Below are 13,140 nucleotides of genomic sequence, written 5' to 3' on the forward strand. Positions count from 1 at the left end.
GAAGGTCATAAGTGAAAGGGGATTCTGGTACTCTTGTGTTTTTTGTTTTTTGTTTTTTTTTTTCCAGAAAGGAAAAAAGGGACAGGGTAGACTCAACTTTCAAGAATTAAAAATGAGAAAAGACCCCACAGAGGTGCTAGGCTAGCAAAAGCATTGAGAATTAAGCTCTGTTTTTTCCTTTGTCCATTCTTTCTCCCCACCTCAGAAACTCATAGAAAAAAAGCATTAGCATCTTTGGGTCCTCAGTCTCAGAATATGGTCTCACTTGTGGATGAGTATTGCTATGTTCAGAATCACTGTTGACCAAAATTCAATAGATCCTGTTAAGCCATGTCATAATGCAGCAAAACATCAGAAGCAGAAAAAAAAAAATTGTGTAACTTATTTTTTAACAGGTTGTGGAAACCGTGGAAAAGCTTGTTACACGGAGGAAGAAATAGACTTACCTACAGGAGTCTACTTGGCTGATTAAGGCTTGTCCCTCTTGCAAAGCATCAGCTGTGCATTCTGTAATTTCTCTGTGTAATTCCTCCTGCCTTGCTGCCAAGACAGGCAGACTTAAACCCTCTGATTTAAGGAGCTTAAGGTAAGCTTCAACTCTTCCAAGTACATCAAATGCCTGCCAACGAAAACATACTTTCATTTTCTGCTTTTCTAGTTTAAAATCTACATCAATGTGTACATGAAATACTAGAGATTAAAACAGCCTATTCAATTTATTTGTTTGATCATAACCAAAAACAACAATCTTGGTCTGAGAAAACAGCTGTGTAGTTCTAAGGCTCCATTTAGGGAAACTGATCACAGCTTAGCTCGGCATAGATAAATATCAACACCATAAAGTTACCACAATAGTTTACATTGAGAATGTATCTATACAACACAGTTATAACTGTACAGAATTCAGAGAGCCAGGTTTATTTTTTGCACATTCTGTAATGTATACCAATAATGGATGAGATATTTTAAAAACGTTATGCAGACTTTCACAACCTGAACATCCCTTATGTTCTTAAAAGGCAATTTCCCAGTAAATTTAACTTTGAACCTGAAACATTATAGGGCAATATTCAAGAAATGACCAGTATGTTTTTATCCCTTGTTTTTCCCAGCGTAAGACCTTCCACCTACTTTATCCAGGACATCCATCTGTCTACAAACGAGATTATAATTTGGTTCTGAAGCTGTGCAAAGATTAAGACCAAAATAATATTTAGCTTCTGACATGCAAAATAGGATTATGCAGAAAAAAAAAAAAAACAACATCACCTTGCAAATCAAGATATTGTCTTAAGAGAAGCTTTTTAAATTCCTATATTTTCTTCTTTTATTAGCAGATCAACAACCAGCCATGGGGGATTAAGTTTCTGGAGTTACCATAGAGTAGAGAGGAGCTTTCCTTTTGTCCATTAAGGTTTAGTTGGCATTAAGGGGGAGGAGTATACGATACGAAGGTAGTAAAAGAGGACCATGGTAACATGAGGAAAACGGAAAGAGAGAGTAGAGTGCAATGGTCTCCATACGTGTCCTGATAACCTGTCTCTGACCTTGGGCTTGGAGAGCAGGAGATGAATTAGGTAAGCTGAAGAAAAGCTGAATGGCATGGGGCTCTTGGCATGTTGCCCTTTGGCACTACTAGAAGAAGCAACCTTATGGGATGCTCCATATCAGTCTGGAGAACACTCTTATCCCAGGAACCCTGATAGTGCCACAGTCAGCAGGGGCCTTGAAATCTAGCCTTCCTGGACTGTCAGTTGGAAGCCAGTGAGCTTGATAGGAGCCCACCAGGTGGAGTAGGAAGACTCCAAAGAAGACTCATAAGAAATGAAAGCAGATGGCCTCATGAGTCTGGTAACCACTGAGACCTGAAGAGAGACCAGAGGAGCAAGGTTGAGTTGATGCTGAAGGCACACAGTTTAAGCCAAATGCAGAGGCTACCACCATGGAGCTGTGTAAAAGCACGCAAGCACTTACACCTGGCTGCCATCTAAGGGAGTGAGTTTTAATGCCAGAACTGGAACTGGATAAAATTCGAATTTACAAATGAAATATCTCAAATACTGTTGCATTACTTATATCTTGATAGTCTATACTCTCATCAATTTCTTCATGTCCCCTGAATCTGTTCTTTCTGATCACTTAAAATGTTTAAAACAAAATCATTCCTATTATTTAGATGATAGGAAAGTAATAATAATAACTACAGTTTAATGAGAACTGACTTCTGCTCCTTTTATACTATGTGTTTCATTCAGCCAACAAATATTTTTGAATGTCTGCTGAGTTTCAGACACATTGTCCTTAATAGCCCTAGATGGAAGTGAGAAATGATCTCCATTGTGTGACTGAAGAAACTGAGTCCCAGAGAGATTAAATGGGCTGCACAAAGTGATGTTTCTATTAAGTGGCAGATTTGGTCTTTGTACTCAATTTGTCTCCCTGAGGCCCCTGCTCTTAAACCCTGGCCCATGGAGTCATGTAGCAAAGATTCAGGGGAGGCTTAAGACAGGAGGGGCATTTCCAAGAAGCCTGTTCATCTTAGGTGGTTTTAAAAGAGATTTTAAAACCTACTTTTTGTAAATATAGGTATGAAAAGATACAGAGAAAAGTTAAGTGATTTCTCTTATGCCATATAGAACTGTAAAAGAAAGATAGCTTTATTAAAGAAACTTTAAACCTGAAGACTCTCCTTATCTGAACTCCCCCTTTTATTCTACAGTGGGCAACAGAGCCAAATGTGTCAAGATGCTGATGTTAGAAAAGATTATTTGAATTACTTTCTCAATCTTTCCATAACACATTGAAATGCCGCTTGCAGTAAACACTGTTTCTGGAATTTTGTTTTATATTTAAAATTTTTATTACTTATTTTAAGTGAAGTGGAGTCTCATGTTACTCAAAGGTTCTAAAGTTTTAAAAGTTTTAAAGTCAGGGGGTGCCTGGGTGGCTCTTTGGCTCAGGTCATGATCTCACGGTTTGTGAGTTCGAGCCCTGCATCAGGCTCTGTGCTGACAGCTCAGAGCCTGGAGCCTGTTTCAGATTCTGTGTCTCCCTCTCTCTCTGCCCCTCCCCCTTCTCACGTTCTGTCTCTCTCAGAAAGAAAGAAAGAAAGAAAGAAAGAAAGAAAGAAAGAAAGAAAGAAAGAAAGAAAGAAAGTTTTAAAGTCAGTGCCTAAAACAAAAATCCAGTGTAGTCAAAATTATCATGAATTGCCCTAAATCATGCTTAAAGTTTAGTATATGTGAACCAGTGCTACTGTAATACATATTCACATTTAGCATTGAGAGCCACTGAGCTAAAGGAAGAAATAAAGAGAAAACATATATATGTAGATGTCAGGGTATTCACTTCTTTCTTCCCTTAAGATAATTCCCAAAATTCCTAGTGGGAATGGGGGAAAGGATAGAGAATTCCAAAGCGCTTTTTCTTCTCTACAAGTTTAACTCCACTCTGTTTTAGTATTAAGCCAGTATAACCTTAATACATATCATGTTTGTTATTGTTTTAATAATTAAAGAAAAAAATATGAAAGTTAGGGCACGATGGTAGTTAAGTACTCGGAAAATATTTGCTCGTGATTACATCTCGATCAGACACATCTTTGAAAAGTCACTGGGAAGAGTGGCCACCTGCTGCCTGTCATTCATCCCACTGGGCCTTTCCTCTTGTGGCCGCTGTTAACAGCTGCTACTCTCATATCCTTGGGCAGTGATATGGTCAGAAGAAGTGGTCTTCTCTTCACAGGAGTTAGATTCTAAAGCCACATGTACATTAAATGCATGTCTGAGGTGACTCCACCCCACTCCTGAATGTTATTATAAAAGTATTATAGCTTAATAACATGGGAATAAACTGAAGGTATAAACAGTCAGTAGAAGGAAAAAGCGGTATATTAAGATAACCCATAACTTATAATCAAAATGGCAAAATTTTCGTCAGAGTTTTTTTCAAAAATATCCAAGTGTTAGGAAAACATTTACTTATACATTGCTCTATGTATCACACTTGATAGAACTACAGCAGTAGAAAGGAGGCGAGTGATTTCATTCCTTCATCAGCTCAACAAATGCATTTGTAAATAAGATGAGCTGGATACTATAAGAGAGCTTATTCTTTACCCTTAATCCTAACCTAGACCTAATGGGAATGATCTAAACACAAAGACATGTTAAATGTATTGATTTAAAGGGGGGGTTCCTTTTTAAAAAAGTTATACTCCCTGTGATTGTCAGAGTCACATGTAAAACTCATTTCTCTTATCCCCATGCAGCATTTAATGAGGAATCCACATACCAATTCCAGAAAAGATCTAACTATCATTGCTCTCACTTAATCTATCCCCAGAATAGGACTTAATGCTTTTCTATTTACCATATCCATAAGGAACCTGATATACTGGATCTAGCCTGGAAAGAATCTCTTTGTCTCACACATGTTATAGAACAGGTTATTTCTGGCAATGACACTATCATGCCCATAGAAACTCCTTTGGAATTAATATTTCCCCTTTAGTTTACTCTCCCCATCCCCCTCTTTCTTCACACCTGGTCAAATACAGGTTTTATGACTAGAGGCAAAAACAAGGATATAGACACAAGGATAATATTTTCTCCCTCTTGGTTCTAGCTCTTCTTGACTATTTTGTATAACCACACGGTTCTTAAAAGGATAAGGAGACCAACCAGTTCTTTTTGCCTTGGTTTGGAAAAGACTAAGGAGTTGCTTGGTGTTTTTCTTTATGACGCTCATCAAGATCTTTCTTTTTTTTTCCATTGTTAAGTACAGGATCCAAAGCAGGCTGGACCAAATCAAATAGAGATGGTATCAGGACATGGCACATTGTACTCTTTTTAAAGTATCTATGGGATTAATAAATTAAGCAAGAACCATGAGTTAGTCATCCAGCATAAATATTTCATGCTGTTTCACAAAGATGTTTAATAAGTACTATTGTTTGCTTCTTGACTAACTTATTTGAAGAGAATCAACATTAAAAACAAAAAGCCCAAATGCTACAGAACCTTGAAATTTTCCTTTCGTGAGTTCCAAGGCTGGAGAATGAGTTTGGTTGGAACCTTTATAATTACCAAGGACACAATATTCAGCTTCTCATTAGAGCACTGAATCCCACTGTCTGCAGAGATTTCCTCTGGGTTCAGTTTTCATCAAAACCAAAAGCTTCAGTTTCCTTTCCTAAATACTACCTGAGATAACTTCCCATGGCTCTCAGTTTGGCAAGCTGATACTTGATTCAGGTCCTGCCCAAATCTGCCCAGGCTTCCAAATGCTAGAAAAGCACGGCAAAAGGGTGATGGGATTTTCAGCTCCCAGTGTTTGCTGCTCCCTACTGGTGCTCCAGCTTATTTCTTGCCACTCCAAGATTGTTGCTGCTGGGCCCCAGAACTCACTCCACATTACAAGTGATGTTAATGAGAGGTGTGTAAAATCATGAGAACCTAAAACTGGTTTGGCCTCACAATCTGAAAAGCTAAACAAACACACAAACAAACAAGACAAAACAAAACAAAAAACCCAAACAAACAAAAAACAAAACAAAACAAAACATTGGAAAAGGAGTTTGGGGTTGAAAATGCATGTATGGGGCACCTGGGTGGCTCAGTCAATTGAGCATTCTAATCTTGATTTCAGCTCAGGTCATGATCTCAGGGCTGTGAACTCAAGCCCCCTTTAGGGCTCTGCACTGAGCATGGAACCTGCTTAAGATTCTCTCTCTCTCCCTCTCTCTTTTTCTCTCTGTCTTTCTTTGCCCTTCTCCCCTGCTCGCGTGCTTTCTCTCTCTAAAATAAAAACTAAAAAGAAAGAAAAAGGCATGCATCTGATGCATTTTATCAACAAGGAATGGAGGAAGTTTATGTATTAATAAACTCTTACTCTTTCTGAGGTAAGTCCATCTTCGAAATGGATAAACTAGACACATAAGTAGAATCCTAGCCAGCTAGTCACTGTTTATACTTTCTGGTTTCTTTTAATCTATTGACCTAAATAGTTTCAGGATAATCTTGGGAATATTTACATGGAAAAGCATCTATTTACAATCTGCAAAGCATTTATTTTTTTTTTTTCATTATTCAACAAATATTTATTGGACTTTATGAAGCATGTACTCTGGTACATGCTGGGGACGGGAAAATGGAACAAAAGCATTTAAGTCATGTTAGAGTGGCTAGTGCAGTATTAAATGCATATAAAATGACAAAATAATGGCTAGAACTCAGTGAGTGCTTGGCTGTTCTATGCACCAGTCAGGTATTAACTCATTTAGAAGCTCAGTGACTCTGTGAGGTACATATAATTATTATTTCCATTTTTCAGATAAAAAAAGCTAGACACACAGGGAAGTTAAGGAACTGCCTAAGGTCACAGAACTAATAAATGTCTAAGACCAGATTCATACCTCAGCAGCCTGGCTCCAAAGTCTGCTATATTATTTTAGAAAAGTATCATCCTAACAAACATTTTAAAATTTTCACTTAATACTCTGCAATTCCATTTATTTATTTATACTCCAACTCTATCATGGAAAGATTTTGAACATGTATCAGCAGTTGCAGGAACTTTTATTACTGAATGGTATTCCCTGAGGATCGTTAGACCTCTTTTAGAGAAGTGAAAACTCAGGCTCAAAGTGTAATTGACCTGTCACATGTCCAGTCATTCATTCATTGATTCAACAAAGTTTGTTGAATGCTAGGTGGTGTGCAAAGATGACTAAGACACCCCCTCTCTAAGGAGCTCTAAGGAGCACAGAGAAATACTACAGGAATAATGAAAAATAGGCAATTAATGCTGCCTGGAGACTTCTTGGAGCAGGTGGCATCGGTGATTACAAATCTCTTCACCCAGCATTACCTTCCTTCTCAGCTATGACACAGAGATTGAGCTCAAAATTTGTGTTCCTTGTATATTAAAGTAATTAAGCTCTCTTCATTCCAATGACCTTGGATCAGTATAATCTCTTATGAAAATGGAACGTAGTTGGCCTTGAAACTCCATAGTTTCTACTATTTCACTACTTTCTATCATTCAAATAATTATTGAGCATTCACTGCCTGAAAGGTGCTGTTCTAGATGTTCCGTTCTGGTAAACACAAAGTAAAACAGACGTGTGTTTTACCCTCAAGGAATTTTAATTCAGCAAAGGAAAGTAAATCTACCAGAAATGCCTACAATACAAGGAAGAATATATTTAATACCAATGGAGATGTGCAGCAGTTTAAAATTGTACATGGAAGGGAAACCAATAAATAACACTCATGACTCACTTAGAAGTCACATGATAGCTTTATTGTGAAGGATACTAATGAATGAATGATAATACTGAGTGTCTTCTGGGTGCTGTATGTAAGCCAATTTGACAATAAATTATATTTAAAAAACCTGAGTGTCTTTATTACAAGACTAATTAAATAGGGGCTGAGTTGTGGGTTCTCATGAAAAATGTAAGATGGTAAATGCATTTCTTGTTTTGATAATCTATTTTATATATATGTTTATATATACATATATAAACATATATATATAATTTTATGTTTAGCCATATTTATCAAATATTTGCATGGTTTAAATAGCCTCTCCTTAAGTTCTAAAACCAAAAGTTTCTACACCAGTCTCTCAGAGAGAATACAGGAGGAGAGTAAATTAAGACATCATTTGCATCTATATCAGGAGGTTTGCCTCATCACGATTTTTTGAAGTCCTTAATATCTGTTCATAGTTACAGATATGTTCAGCATAAGATAGAAATTTCTTAGCATGCTATTCAAAACCCTTCCTGACCCCCTGTCTGCTTCTACTACTTTTCTCTCATCATTCTGGTCTTATACCCTACACTCGTGGCAAAGTGAATTACCTTAGATTCCCCATGCATGGCACAACTCTGTACCACCCAGTCCTCCTCCAATCACTCCTTGTCCTAGCTTTTCAGATTTAGCTCAGTGCTCACCTCCTGTGGAGAAGTCTTCCTTGACACTTTTTCCCTGAGACTCTCCTCTGTGTTCCCTAATGCTCTAGGCTCACTCCAAAACTTTGGGCTTTTCCCAAAGCATACAGCACTTCTGTTCCCTTGCCTCTCCTCCAGACCAGACTGAAAGGGTCTTGAAGGCAAGGATCTTAAAGCAAGTATCTTTAACTGCTTTAGCTAAAGTACACATATGATATATGAAAACAGTAGCTATACAACACATTAGGCGAAGGGAAATGTAGAAGCATGGAGGGAGGTTTTTTGGGGGGTTTTGTTTTTTTGGGTTTTTTTGTTTTTGTTTTTAAAGATGCTTTAGCTCTTTGTAAGAGAAAGGGAAGTTGTTCTGGAAAAGAGAAATCTGAGACAGGCTGCCTAAGAATTATGAAACTGAAAGCAAGTACGTTTTCCTTAATTTCCAATACAATTAGCTTAGTTTCTTTAATTCATTTACATCACCTTAACAAATTCCTTCTGGATAATATTTTTTTAGGTTCTCTATTTGGACAGATTTCTTCACTCTTCAATCTGTACAACAACTGAGTCATTTTATTTAATTGCTTCCCACATCTGGGCTAAAATGTATCTATTTTGAAAATGGGAGAATAGTGTATATATAAGTGAAAAAACTGTACCAAACTTCATCCTTAATTATTTTGTTTTTATCTGAAACAATTATGTTGCTGTAGGCATTACTGTTTTGCATGGCTATAAATATCTTGAAAAAGCAACATTAACTTTTTAAAAGACATAAAACTTTCAGCAGTGATGGCAGAAGCAGTAGAAGCTATGACAATTGCTACATTTCAAACTGCTTTTGGGGTGTTGCTTTAGCTGCCCCAGCTTTTGCTTCACCTTTGCTTTTAGGCTAATCACCCAAGAAGCACACCATGTAAATTTGGCCTCAGTCTTCACTGCTTGCTTTCCCCCAATGAAGTCATGTGCCTATGAACAGGAAGCATGGGAAATGAAACTTTATGGCCAACCAGCCATGTTTTACAGATTTAGGTTCAATCATTGTTGTCATCTAAATACAGGTTCATATTGTTCTGCTCTTGAAACATATATATTTATCTCTGTTTGATTCTAACCACATTCCCTAAACAATGATAAATACAATTTGGATGATTGACATATCTTAACCAACTCCTTGGTTGTGAACTTGTTAGAAATAAATAAGATAATCTATAATCATGAAAAGATGAAAATTTGGGGGGATCAAGATGAGTCACTATAATAGGTGCTATGTTCATATTTCATGCCATGTCCTACTTTTAGCAACATCTAGTAATTAGAGAAATTCTTTTCCAATCAGCTATCATCCAATATTGATAATCAACCCTTACTTGTATTTGTTGCTAAGTGATTTGGCAATAAATTCACCAACACAGTAGATAACTCTAAAACAGAAAGGAAGTATCTAGGGTTCTTAAATTACCTGGCTCAATCTCCACTTGAATCCAGTGTCTGGTTTAAGAAAAGTGTCAGTAGCAATATGCTAAGGTCCTGTGTGCTAACATTGCCACCTATCGCTCACTCCAGGTACAAACTACCACACTCAAGCCAAAGGCTATAGGCACTCTGGGTATGAAACAGATTCTTGAGCCTTGGGTAATCATCAACCCCTAGCAGGATTAAAAGGTAATCAATTTCACTCCTAGAGCCACAACGCAAAGGCAAAGGCAATGTGGTTGTCTAGTCAATGTAGATAATTAGGCAATAATTATATTTTATTGAATTTTGCAAATTGGAAACATACTCTAGATTTTTTTGTATGTTTGTTCTTTGCTGTAACCCCAGCATTTAGAACAGCACCTGATACACGGTAATTGTATAGTAAAACTTTACTAAGCAAATGTATCTCTAAAGAATCTCTAAATAAAGAATTCTCTAAAGAATTATTAACCACACTACTCATTTAGAGACTTCAATAAAAGAAATTATTATGACTTTTTGTCTAGTAAATAAGAATATCCCTATCTAAAATTGGTAGGGAGAGAGAAGAATAAATTAAAATGAAAAGGTAAGCAAGGGAAAAAGAGGAATTTCCAGATGCTTGCAACAAAAATACCAGCAACATATGATAAAAATCCAGATTAAAAAAGAAATATATATGATATGGAAAGCATTAACAACAGTCCATTTTGTAGATTATATTATGACCACCTTTTTAACTTAACAAACTTTTTAAAAAGTGAAAGTTGTATTTTAAAAATCACACATTTCACTTTTTATTGAGCAAATACGCAAACTGTCACATCCTGTCATTTATATTACCTGTGACACTAGCATATTTTCTCACGCTGGTATTTGGCACAGATATTGAAGGAGAATATTGACCTAGCTTTAACAAATTTGGAATAAGAGGTTGTTTGCTGAAAAAATAATTCTACTTATCAAGAATGGAATTGATTTTCAAAGTCAATATCTTTTGGAAGCGCTGACTTCCTCTTTCTTTCACAGTGCTGCATGTGTTGGGAGAGTGGCTAGTGCTTCCACCCATCATTATTGGTGTGCCATGAATGGCCCACAGTGACCCCTCTTCATTGGAGCCCTTTCTCAGTGTTGGGTTTGCAGCCAGCAACCAATCTTCAAGGTTGAGGAAATGTCTCCTTCTGAGACAAATAGCAGGTTGGCTGATTGTTTGCTATAAAAAAAAAAGATTCCCCAAGCTTAGGGTTCCTCTTTTGGAAACCACCTGCCGCAGGTGCAGTCATCCATCTGGGCCCATCTGCATCACCCCCACCCAGGGGACTGGGACTTGGGAAACTGATATGGCATGTGGACATTTCGATCATTGTTTTTGTAATAAAGTCTTTCAAAACTGACACAGAAGTCATGTGTCTTTTGTGAGCATCCACAAAACTGTGACAAGTTAGCAAGTTAGCTTGAAGTTTGGGTAAAATTTCACATGCCTCATAGTTCTTGACAACATGACTTCATCTAGGGTTAAGGATGCTCACAACTAGAAAAATCCAATGCACCCAAGGTATGGTAAAGTGAATTTTCAAAAGGAAAAGTCAGTGCTTCAGAGATAAATTGATGATACAAATTGAAAATACCCGTTTGCTGGTATAAACAGAATTTTCAGCCTAGAAAACACAATTTTAAGGGATTTTAAAATTATATTAATGTTTCAAATCCAGCTCTTTATTTTAACTGGGTTATTTATAAGTGTTACGCCAAAAGTTAGGTAAAATGGTGCGAATTTTGTAAAATTTGGAGATTCCATAATATAAATAAAAAATAAAAATGCCATTTACAAGTCTTAAGGATCTTCCCTCTTTAATTTAAACAGACTTACCCACTACATTATTTAATCGTGTATTGCTTCTTAATAATAGGGCAAATATTTCATTTCAAAAATCATGATTAAATATCCACTTTCCACACTCCATCTTCTATTTTTTGCTGAAGTAAAAGTATCTATCACCTTTCACATTGATTCTTAAATTTGGAGTCAGAAATTATTCCCTTGATGCTTTGAAAAGGGAGAACAAATTCTATACCTTTCTAAGTGCCACTTGACTATAGAGAATGATATAATATGGATAGAGTATGAACAAATCCCAACTGAACTTGTTATAATTTGAATGCCATGGCTTTCCAATGATGAAACAGGGGATGTAGAAGTCAAGTCTTGGGGCACCTGGGTGGCTCAGTCAGGCAAGCATCTGACTCAGACATGTCGTAATCTCATGACAGTTCATGAGTTCAACCCCCCTGTAGGTCTGACAGCTCAGAGACTGGAGCCTGCTTGGGATACTGTCTGCCTCTATCTGCCCCTCCCCCTCTCACCTCTGTGTCTCTGTCTCAAAAATAAATAAACATTAAAAAAAAATTAGGGGCACCTGGGTGGTTTAGTCATTAAGGTGTCAGACTTCAACTCAGGTCATGATCTCCCAGTTGGTGGATTCCAGCCCTATGCCCTATGTCGGGCTCTGTCTGTGCTGATGGCTCAGAGCTTGGATCCTATTTCAGATTCTGTGCCTCCCTCTCCCTCTCTCTGCTCCTCCCCCATTTGCGCTCTGTCTCTCTTTCTCCCCCCCCCCCCCCGCCCCAACTCTCTGTCAAAAATAAACAAACATTTTTTTTAAGTTTTTTTTTTTTTTAATTTAGAAGTCAAGTTTTGGGGGGAGGGAGCCTAGGTGGCTCAGTCAGTTAAGTGTCTTTGTGAGTTTGAGCCGTGCTCTGGTGGCAGGGAAGCTGCTTGGGATTCTATCCTTCTCTGTCTACCCCTCCCCCACTCATTCTCTTTCTCCCTCTCTCTCTCTTTCAAAAAAAAAAAAAAGTCAAGTCTCGAGGGTTAAGAAATATAGTTTCTTATGATTTAACCTGAATTACTATGTGAATTTGAGAAAGTAACCACTCTGTTCTATTATTATTATTGTTGTTGTTGTTGTTATTGCAATACATGTCATTCCTTTCCCCCTCAAGGCCCAGAAGCAATGTCAGGAGAAAGTCTCCCTGGAAAGTTACCACATAATGAGAGCAGAGAAAGCAAGAGCAGGGGGGTACAAATTGAAGGGAGAGAAACTACATTTTGCAGGGCTGAAACTATAGGGTTTGTTCTAGAAGCATTGTTTTATTCTAGCAACATGTTCTATAACTGTCTTCCTTAAAAATGACATTACTTGATTGACAAATGACCCACTCATTTTGTAGAATGAGAGTGTAATGTAAGTTAGAAAGTCTCTTATTCAGGGGCGCCTGGGTGGCGCAGTCGGTTAAGCGTCCGACTTCAGCCAGGTCACGATCTCGCGGTCCGTGAGTTCGAGCCCGGCGTCAGGGTCTGGGCTGATGGCTCGGAGCCTGGAGCCTGTTTCCGATTCTGTGTCTCCCTCTCTCTCTGCCCCTCCCCCGTTCATGCTCTGTCTCTCTCTGTCCCAAAATAAATAAAAAACGTTGAAAAAAAAATTTAAATAAAAAAAGAAAGTCTCTTATTCAATACTATTCAGTGATCAAAAAGAATGAAATCTTTCCATTTGCAACATGATGGATCTAGAGTGTATTATGCTAAGCGAAATACGTCAGCCAGAGAAAGAGAAATGTCATATGATTGCACTCATATGTGGAGTTTAAGAAACAAAACAGATGAACATAGGGGAAGGGAAGCAAGAATAAGATAAAAGCAGAGAGGGAGACAAACCATAAGAGACTCT

General features: G+C 37.5%; 1 protein-coding gene across 3 annotated transcripts in view; it reads right to left on the minus strand.

Annotated features, from left to right (window-relative positions):
* Positions 1-13,140, minus strand: part of CCDC141 (coiled-coil domain containing 141) — a 226,154-nt gene that overhangs the window by 74,249 nt on the left and 138,765 nt on the right. For all 3 annotated transcript variants that reach the window (XM_007083895.3, XM_042994800.1, XM_042994801.1), the window contains exon 9: positions 447-619. In XM_007083895.3, the coding sequence (XP_007083957.2) occupies positions 447-619 (173 nt within the window). The remainder of the gene's footprint in view (positions 1-446; positions 620-13,140) is intronic.

This window comes from Panthera tigris, chromosome C1 (genome assembly GCF_018350195.1).
Source record: "Panthera tigris isolate Pti1 chromosome C1, P.tigris_Pti1_mat1.1, whole genome shotgun sequence".
Classification (NCBI taxonomy): Eukaryota; Metazoa; Chordata; class Mammalia; order Carnivora; family Felidae; genus Panthera; species Panthera tigris.